This window comes from Solanum dulcamara, chromosome 7, assembly GCF_947179165.1.
Source record: "Solanum dulcamara chromosome 7, daSolDulc1.2, whole genome shotgun sequence".
Lineage (NCBI taxonomy): Eukaryota > Viridiplantae > Streptophyta > Magnoliopsida > Solanales > Solanaceae > Solanum > Solanum dulcamara.
Window position 1 is genome coordinate 55,031,181 of NC_077243.1, and position 10,996 is coordinate 55,042,176.

The following is a 10,996-nucleotide window of genomic DNA, read 5'->3' on the forward strand; positions in this document are numbered from 1 at the left end:
CTTCTTGCACACTTGCCACAGCTTCATCCACAACATCGATCACTAGGTTGTTTCATCGACTTACAATTATTAAAAGTGACTTCCTCACCATTTACCAAAAATTTCAATTCACCACTCTCTATATCAACCAAAGCGCATTTGGTAGCCAAGAATGGCCTGCCAAGGATAATAGGCACCTCCGCATCAATTTCACAATCACGAATTATAAAATCTGTGGGAAAATGAATTTGTCAACCTTTACCAAAATATCATAGAGAATACTAATAGGACGCTTGATTATTCGGTCGGACATGAGTAACCTCATAGTAGTTGGTTTAGGTTCACCCAAACCGAGCTATTTAAAAATGGCATAGGCCATCAAATTTATGCTTACACTCAAATCACAAAGTGCCTTAGTGAATTTGTACAGCCCTATAGTGCATGGAATTGTGAACGCCCCAAGATTATCCTTTTTCACCACAATGTTGCTTGACATAATTGCACTACAGCTGTGAGATAATTTGATAGTTTTAAAGTCCATATTATGATTTTTTATCACAAGCTTCTTCATGAACTTCGCATTTCCAGGCATCTCTAATAGTGCTTCAATCAAAGGTAATTTTATTGAGAGAGACTTGAACATCGAGAGGAACTTTTGAAACTTGATATCCTCATCTTTATTTTTCAAATGTTGAGGGAAAGGAGGTTTCACTTTTGGAAGCAGCTTTGGAGACACCATCAGTAGGATAATAGCCTCGTTGGAATTGGAAGACATACCAAAATCAATCTCCATCGGTGCATCATTCACTTGGTTGGACAGATCATTATTGAGTTCGTCGACTAGCTCATCACTTCTGAATACTTTGGTCTTCCCTTTGGATGAACTTGTAGCTTCATTAGTTGGTATATTCTTACCAACAACTTTGCCACTTCTTGTCATAATAGCCATGCATTGTGCGTTGTCATTCTTAGGATTAGCAACGGTATCACTTGGGAGACCTCCCTTTGGTCTTGGGTTAAGATGAGATGAGATTTGACCCATTTGAGCTTCTAATTGCTTAATTGACACTGAATGCGAGGTGATTGTTTGATTTAAAGAAAAGAAATTAGATCTCATCTCTTTCAACACCTTATTCGAACTTTTGACTTTGTTCAAAATTCTAGCAATCATATCTTCTATATGAAAACTTTTTAGTTCAGCACTCGCCTCCTTAGGCTTTTGATGAGGAGGAACATATCTCTCACGATCAACATGACTATTTATCTAAGCATTTCCTCTATCACCAAGTCCCTATCTCTCCAACCATTGTCGCGCTCTTTGTTCCAACCTTGGTTCCCACCCGGCCTTGAAAAGATTGATTGAGAACTCCTGGCTGATTTTCTAAATATTGTACCTCTTCATTGTACATGGCATCAAACTTGGCTTCCTCCAGATTTACTCCAACATTTGTATCCACAGCATTCACCGCTTTATAACCTCCCCCCATAACATGTTTTGATAGCAAATCTAGTTGGGTCATCATTTTAGCCATATTCTCATCCCTTGCGTAGTCTTTCTTAAGCTTCTCTTTAGTCATCCCGACTTGGAAAAGAGTTAGATAATCTTCTCGGCTATGCCAAGCATGATTAATCTTTGTCATTTTGTCAAGCAAAGCTGAGGCAATAACAAAAGGTTGGCACATAAGGCCGCCTCTAACAAACTGATTTGTTACCCACTTGTTTACCGTATCAAGACTACAGTAAAAGTACTTTAACGGCTTATTGTCAGGCAGCCCATGTGTTGGCCATTATAGCAACAACTTCTTAAATCTGAGCCACTTTTCATGTAGTGGTTCCCCATCAATCCTTTTGAAGTTCTGAATACTGTCCCTAAGTTTCAACATCTTGAACGGTGGGAAGAACAACTCATAAAATATTGTAGTGAGATTATCCCATGAGGCAATCGAATCCCGTGGTAATTTCACTAGCCCTTTGGCTGCCTCCCCCATAAGTGAGAAGGGGAACAATCGTAATCGAATAGACTCGTGTGATATGTTTTTGAATGAAAAAAGAGTTGCATACATCCATAAAATTCCAGTTGTGATCATGAAGATCCTCATGAGCGAGGCCTCTAAATAAGTCTTTCATTTAGAACAGCTGCAACATAGTACCAGTGACATGCAAGATACCGTTACCCACAGTAGGGGGTAATCTTACAGCTCCAGCACTACCTATTTGATCAACATTCACATCGTGCAAATTTCCAATGTCATCATTCACGTCTGCAACATTACTTTCATTAACACTTATTTCTACACCTATCAAAGAGAAAAACAAACAAATGATAGTAAAGTAGTCCTACTACAAATAATTAAATCACAAACAACTTCAGTAAAAAAAATCTAATCACCGTTCATCGGCAACGGCGCTATTTTTTATAACACTCAACTACACTTCTTATGATTTAGAGTGTAGGCAATCACTAGTAATATAAACCCAACATGTGAGGTCGGGGTCGAATCCCACAAGGAACGGTTAAAAATAGACTTCAATTATGAATTAAGAGCGTGTTATAGACTTTTGTAGCGTAAAACCAAGTGGATTATAACATAAAGTAAATCTGTAAATTTCATTATCATAATTCTGAGAGTTAGCAAGATTTGATATTAAAATAATTTAACTAATTGATTTGTAATGAGTTAAAAAAGGCTTCTAGGGAAGGTGCAAAGTTGAAATTGAGGTTCTAATAAAGGTAAATGCACAGCTCAGCATTATTAATTCTCAATGGATAGGCGAAGGTTAATCAACTGTATGAGATAGCATCTATCAATCTCTATTCGTTTCTACATGCAAGCACTTTCGAGCCTAAACATGCAATCCAGCAACACTAACCTGATCTTTAGCAAAATCTCCTCTCACGAGAGAGGTTACAATTGATAAACAAGAATCAATGGCTATTTTATAATTTGGTCACTTTACATCATTATTTCTAGCTAATAATGAAGATCTAACATAGAAATATGTTTGCAACCATAGTTCATAATTGATTCCACACCAAATTAACAAAACCTATTTCAAATTAACAATTTATGAGCTGTAACAAAAACCCAGATATAGAACAACAATCTAACTCAGTAGCACCCCCCTAGAAGTAGGGGATTTAGCTACACATTACAGAAATTACACCAAAGTAATTATCATCCATCTTATTCAGCAAAGTTTGAAATCCAAAGCCCAAAGCTAAAATCTCCAAAACAAATTCCAAAACCCTCAAGATATCTTCAAGGTTTTTATCTTTGAGTCTTAGTAGTGAAAAAACGTCCTTCATTTACCTTTGGAAACTCTATTTATATGAGTTCAAAACATCAGGAAAAATTGTCCCTTGGAACCATTCGGTGATGTTAGTTGGGCACGCTGAAGTGGTCGGTGTATTGCCGATTTGTCTTTTACCTCGCCTACTGGAACGTTTCTCCTTCAGTTCATAATCTATGACTAGGCAAGCTCAATCTCTCTCGCTGACACATTGGGTGAGTTTCTATTTTTACCTCTCACATGGTTCTTCATTCGCTTTCTTTCCTTGAGGTTATGACATTTTAGGCGAGCTTGGGCATGCTCACATTTCCTATCTCTGAGTCATCAATTTGCTTGCCTACTCATCATTCCCATATTCTTTCAATGTATTTTTTCAATGGCATTTAGGCGATCGCGATAAACCTCACCCAAATAACTTTGGCGAATCGTCAAAATCTGCTTCCCTCACAAAAAGGCTCAAGTTTTTAGCCTTGAGTTCTAGTGTGATCGGTGAGGTTTTGATGCCTTTGGAAACCCACGTAATGCTCTTTGCGAGCTTTAGCTTCCATTTTATTCAATTTTATCCTTTTTTACTTATTTTCTTCGATGTTTAAATCATGATTGATCCTCAACACCTTTCACCTGCAAATAAGCACTTTAAAGTCAGTTTTGGATACAACAAAGGCTAATTGTGTGTTTTTGAAATTGATAGCTTGAGGAAAATGATATTGTTTGAAGAACATAGTTTGTAATATTTTATTCATTTGAGTTCCACAAAGATGTATCAAGATTTGAGGTAAGTGTATTGGTGGAATAGCATGAAGAGGGATATTGTAGAGTTTGTGGCAAGGTGCCCTAATTGTCAACAAGTGAAGGTTGAGCATCAAAACTCGAAGGTTTGGGTCAAGATATTCAGATTCCTACATGGAAGTGGGAAGCATTAAATATGGACTTCATTACAGGTTTTCCTCGTACTCATAGGCAACATGATTAGATTTGGGTGGTTGTTGACCGAATGACTAAGTAACTTATTTTCTTTGTGTTAAGACTTCTTATTCAATCAAGGATTGTGCTAGATTGTATATTCAAGAATTGTTTAAGCTTCATGGGGTTATGTTATCTATCATTCCAAACCAAGGTATTTAGTTTATATCTCAGTTTTGGAGATCTTTCAAAAAGATCTTGGTACTCAATTTAGCTTAGTACAGTTTTTCACCCTCAAATGGATGGTCAAGCCGAGTGTACCATTCAAACCTTGGAAAATATGTTGAGGGCTTCCTTCATTGATTTCAAGGGTAATTGAGACGATCATCTATCATTGATCAAGTTTGCTTATAATAATAACTATCATTCCAATATTCAGATGGCTCTATTTGAGACCTTATATAGTAGGAAATGCATCATATTGGTTGGTTTGAGGTTGGTCAGGTTGCCTTGATAGGACCCGAGTTAGTGCATGAGGCTATGAAGAAGATTAGATTGATTAGAGAAAAATTGAAGACTGTCTGTAGTGACCTTCTTGGGTGGATGCTACTTCTTAAAAAGAGAATGTATATAATACTTGTAACATTTAAAGAGCTTAACGTAAGACATATTTATATAATCTAGTAGTGCAATTTGGCCCTTCAAAATAGTTAAAGTTGTGTTGGACTTTTTGTATGATAAAAGGCTGAGATTTGTGTATAAACTTGTACTTGTACTCTTATTACCTACTGGTATATTTAAAAGTCTATCTTGGTAAGTTGGTTATTTATCCTCCCAAGAAGGTTGTTATACTTCCCAGAGTCGACAAAAGTCATATTTAAATGGAAGGAGAAGGGAACTAGAATTTGAGGGAAATAATTGGGTTTACTTGAAAATTTCACCCATGAAGGGTGTTATACATTTTGGCAAGAAAGGAAAGCTTTATCCCTGATATATAGGTTTATATCAGGTTTTAAGATGGATTATCAAGGTGGCATACGAGTTGGATTTGCCTTCTGAGTTGGCATCGGTGCATCTGGTGTTCTATGTGTCCTTATTAAGGAAGTTTTTTGGTGATCCTAGCTCTATTATGACTTTGGAAAACATTGGTGTGAAAGAGAGTCTATCATATGAGAAGGTTCCGATTGAGATTCTAGAAAGCCAAATTAGAAGGTTGAGGAATAAGGAAATAGCTTCCATTAAGGTGTTGTGGAGAAATCAAGAGGTTTAAGGTACTACATAGGAAGCCGAAACTGATATGATGTCACGATATCCTCATTTTTTCCCCACCATTCCAAATTGAGGTATTGAGTTCCTTCATGATCCACTCCATCCCAAATCATGTGTTTCAGTAATTCTCATGTTTTCACATCCATTCATGTTCATGAAATGAGTTTTAAAGTCATGTTTTAGCTTAGGATTGAATATTCCATGTTTCATGCATTTTCGATAAGCTGATGCATTTATGTTGGGTTGCTATGTCTCTTTCATATTCCATTCATGTTAGCTTGAGTCTCATTCGAGGATGAAAGTTCCCAAGGGGAGATAATGTAAGACCTCTGAAGTTGAAGAGACGTAAAATGAAATTTAAAAAGGGAAACCATGGAAGTTACAGCTTTTTGGGCACCAGTTGGACTTCATGGAGCCCTTCACAAGCCATGAAGAGGCAGCATAGTCCAGCCCTGGTGCGTTTGGAAGTTGGATAAAGGTTCACAAAGGTGTTCATAGGTCATGGTGGACCCCACGTACTATAATCCCTTCTGTGAATTTGCCCCCCCCCCCCCTCAAGACTCTTAGGTAGGGTGAGGACCATGGCCTTTGTGGAAGTAACCCCTTCAACCCAGTCCAATCCTTCCTCACCACGACCACCACCACGGGTCGTACTGAGCTTCACTGGCCATGGTTGCCCTTCCGTATGCCCAATTCAGTTAAGTTAGGGGTGTTTTGGTCTTTTTCTATTGACTCATTAATGAATGTGGACGGTTTTGGTAGATTTATTCTATCCTATTAACTACCCTAAGCCCGCCTAACTCTCTCATTCTAACCCTTACACCCAAATCCCAAAATATTCTATCTAATGTTGCCTCTCGATGGTCTTTTTCTTACGCAAGCATATTCCAAGCGAAAATCAAGGTCAAGTATCCCATTAACTGCAATTTAGGGCTTCTAAAGTCTAAGGTATGTGGGAATTCATCCGTGGATCCTTCCATCCATGGAGTCCTAAGTTTTTCTCTAAATTCTCTTTATGAATTCTTCTTCTAAGCCCGAGTTTTCATGAAATTGCATTGGTTCTTCTTAATTATGATTTATCTTATGAATATTGATTAATTTATTCATAATTCACATTGCATTGTATGATTTCAAGTTAAATATCAATGACCTGTGCTATATCTATTTTCAAGTATGTTTTCAATGAATAATGATCATGAATTTCAAATTATTTTAATGAATGTTTTATGAATGATTATCAAGGATTATGAATGACTCATAAAAGGTAATGAATGATGATGAACTATGAAGTTCCAATGACTTTTATTGTCTTTATTGGGTGATTTAAGAGCTTGTCTTATGCCCCCATCTAGACTAGTAAAGGCATGTTGGATGTAATAGAGTCTGTGTTGTCTTTCCATTTTGTGTTGAAACTTATTCCCTTTTATTGAGACTATTCTTGTTGAGGTTTTATTTCCACTTCTATGTTTAAGTCTTATTGCTTTATTTATCACATGTATGCTCATGAATGATAAGCTAAGAGTCTTGATTGGAGTCCTCTGAGATTTCAATCGTCGTGTCACACCTAAGGCCTAGCTTGGATCATAACAAGTTGATTGAGATGACTAGGATTTAGGATGTTGGGGTAATCAAAGACGACATGAATCTAATTTCCCAGAGACGTGCTCCACAGCCCAAAGTCAGACTATTGGAATTATTTGAGGATCAGGCTACAGCACAAGGTGCTGAGGAAGCTGTTTCAAAATAGGATACACCTGCTATGGAATCATCCGAGGCTGCCACTACTACTTCCACATACCTCGTGCTAGTATGTCGTGTTCATACCCAGCAGGCTTGGTCACTATTTCAGTCAAGGTGTAACAGAACTTGGTGCAGAGACAAACTCATACTTAGTCTCAGTTGACTCAGTTAATACAGCAGCTCAAGCCTTGGGTTCGAGAAGTAATAACTGAATCTGAGGAGCAGAATGCACTGAAGCTTCAAACAGACTTAGATAAGAGGGATCATCTAGTATATGATCGGATTGAATCCTTTGAGCAGAGGGTGAATGAGTGCTTTAGGAGTACTTAGGTTCCAGACTTGGCTGGTTTTCGAATAGGGATAGAGCGACTCCAAGTGGAGGTCACAACCTTGGCCGCCCCACCGATACCACTTTCCTTCCCCATATCAATAGTCCAGCCACTAGTGATTATTAATTTATTCGCATATGAGGACCCCAGAAGAACTGGATAAAAGGTTGTGTACTGAAGATACTACTATGGAGGGATGTAAATCTCTAGCGAATAAGAGAGAGCGTTGTGCGCATGATGAGGCCAGATGAGCTTCCATCGTATCGGAGCAGCTATGGTTGGATAGACAAAGGCAGTAGGCTATTGGAGCTTTGAGTTTGAGAGCCACTACTGATGGCAGCTGGCTGATTCAGAGCCATCTACTATCACACTGAGCTCCACATCCATGGACTCGGCCAACACCAGATCAGACATCGACACTTCAGTGCCATTATTTTTTTCTCTTCACCCTCAATTTTAACTATTCACTATACCATATTATGGATAATGCATAGCTTTTCAACTAGGAGTGAGGATGTTATATTGTGATTAAGAGTGTCTCAGCAAAGTTTGAGTAGACCAGACACTCGTATGTGTCCATGTAGTTTTCTTGCATGTGTTATTTTCCCAAGGACCTTTTTATTTCTATTGAACTAACATGTTTAGGTGTAATTAGTGAATGTGAAAGAAGTTTAGGAAAATATGGCATGATGGATAAAGTTTGAACTCAAAATTTTTGATAAGTTGTATATGTTTCTTTGATAAATTGACTATGTGGGATCTTTGTATGACATAACATAGAGCGATAGGATAAGCATGACTTAAGCTGACGCATGAACAAAACATATTCAATGATTGATAGTGCAACCTGGTGCAGTGTGTGTGTGAGATTATTGTTTAATTAATATTGTATATGTCAATATAGAACTTGCCCTATTATTCGTACAATGATAATTGAACTGTTGATTAGGAAAAAATCATAGGTCATTCTTGAAGACAGTCTAATTAGCCAAAAAAGGACCAACCAAATAAATGTGTATCCCTCGATCCGAATCTTTGAGCCTAAAATTGACTCTTTATTTCATTACCCAATTCACCTTCCTCGATGTTCATTGTTGGCCTATATTTTGGTCCTGGTCCCTCCTAGGACATTGTGCACCTCAACTCAAGCTAAATACCTAGGTTGAGAGGGGCTACTACAAAGGAAAATGAGAAAAGAAAGGGATATGAAAATAAGACAAAAAGAGTGTAATGAGAAAAAGGAAAAAAAAATGGTGTGGCTGCGAGTAGAAAGATAAAGAGAAACAATAAACAATGAAAAGAAGAGATAATATAAGAATGAAAAGGAGGAATTAATGCCACATCCAAACATTGTTAAAAATACCAAAGGAAGGGAAATGGAGATAAGTTAATATGGTGTCGAGGAGGGCAAAAGTCACTATCATCCGTACATACCATACTTGTCTCCGAGCCTACATTACAAGTCAAAAAGCCCTATAGTGATTCTAATTTAATTGTTCTAGAGTCTAAGTTCTAAAAATAAAGGTAAGCCTATGGTATTGTGCACACACGGTTCGAATTTATTTTGTGAGCATGAGTGTTTACCTAGTCTATGTCGTTGAGAAAAATCTTGATATGTGTGGAAAATGGGACTTCTTTTTGGTGAGGTCACAAGAAGCACTGTCGAGAATGTATTTTCTTAGTGATTGTTGTTTGTGTATGTAATCTTATCTATTGGTATAGTTAGTTCATGTATTGATCCGCATGTGTTAGATTGATAAAAAAAATGATTACACTGACTTGTTGAATGAATATGGAGGGTGACGTGATTGTAAAATGAGATGTGATTGCCATAGACTCTTAATTTTCTTTTGCTAAGTGTCGTTATGTGATAGTGTGTCGTTTGAGGACAAGCAATGATTTTAAGTTGAGGGTGTTGATATACCATCGATTTACGCTACTTGGAATGCTTTAAATTTGGAATTTTGCTAGTCTTTTAAGATTTTATTAGTAGATTTGATTATGTTTTCTCTTTGATTTGCAGGAAAATAGGTTTTGACAGTGGAGAAGAAAAAGACAGTGTTAGCAGTGAAATTTTTGCCATCTATGAGTTCACTTACGAGTCGTAGTTCTTTCCATGAGCTATAGGTAACACTCGTAGGTGAGAAGTCTGAAGAATTGAAGTTAGGTTTGGGTTACGAGTGTAGCTATGAGCCATAAAAACTCCTACGAGCCATAGGAATAAGTTAGTAGGAGATGAACAGAGAGTTGAAGGAGGACTCAGACCACGAACTAGCAGGATGAGCCATAGATGGACCTATGACCCGTAGGCCCCATTCGTAGAAGAGGTCATGAGGATATGCTAAATATTGATTGCTACGAGTGGACTCCACGACCCATAGGATGAGTGACAACTCATAGATCCCGTCTATAGAAGACATCCTAAGAACTTAATTGAAGATGCTTTCCACGAGTAGATTCACGAGCCATCCAAGGACCTACAATTTATAGGTCACGAGTCATAGATGCTTCTGACCTATTTTTTCTAAATTTTTTTGCATTAGATGTCTATAAATACACTCTTTGGGTTTTGTTTATTTTGTTACGCACATTTTTGAGTTTAAGGATTAAGAAAAAACTACTTTTGACTTAATTCTTGAATTCGTGGGATTGTGATTATACTTTTGTTCGTCGAATTTTAGATTTGCAAATCAATTCAAGATTTCAAAATTCCATATTCATTCTTATAAGTACATGAGTTATTTTAATAAAATTATTATGAATTATGATCAATTAATTGTGAGTAGCTAATTCCACAACTAGAATTGTGGGAACCATGAAGAGTTATTGACGTAAACCGAATAACTAGTAAGTCTTGAATAGTGTGCATGCATTTATTGTTCTTACCTTCCCTTTGATTGCTTTTTAACGGTTGCAAACGTTAGAACTCACCTTATTCTTACTATGTAACAAATGGAAAAAAGGATTATACAACAGAGACTTGCGGCTATCAACCCTCATCTAATAGCTTGAACAGACCAAAGGATAGCTCATCTGGGATCATTGGTAAGGGTTAGTAAAGCATACATCCGTAGATAGACCAATTTGTGTGGTGATAATTACTTATTTAGGGGACCAATCACCTAGGTGAAATTAACTTACCAATCTTGCATGTCATACACTAGACATGGATTACTAAAATAAGGTTCTACTAAGTTAAGAATTCATGGGGGAACATATATACCCTAGTTTTGATTGAATTCAAACACCTTAATTTGTTACTTTGATACTTCTTACTTGCGATCGATACAATCAATTAATATTAAATAAACCCCCTACAGAAATAATATGACTAAGAGCACGAATAATGATATTAAGTTAAGTCTGACCTTGTTCTTTTTGAGATCGACCCTAACCTCTGTTAGGGTCTTTATTTGAACAATGATTGCTTTATACTTTTTTTAGAGGTGTAATTCAGGCGTATCATGAGACGACGGGTATGTCGA

The 10,996-nt window shown here is 37.1% G+C and overlaps 1 protein-coding gene across 1 annotated transcript; it reads right to left on the bottom strand.

Annotated features, from left to right (window-relative positions):
- Positions 1–334: 334 nt before the first annotated feature.
- Positions 335–1,150, bottom strand: LOC129894755 (uncharacterized). Its single transcript, XM_055970407.1, has one exon. The coding sequence runs from the start codon at positions 1,148–1,150 to the stop codon at positions 335–337; it is 816 nt and encodes a 271-aa protein (XP_055826382.1).
- Positions 1,151–10,996: the final 9,846 nt, after the last annotated feature.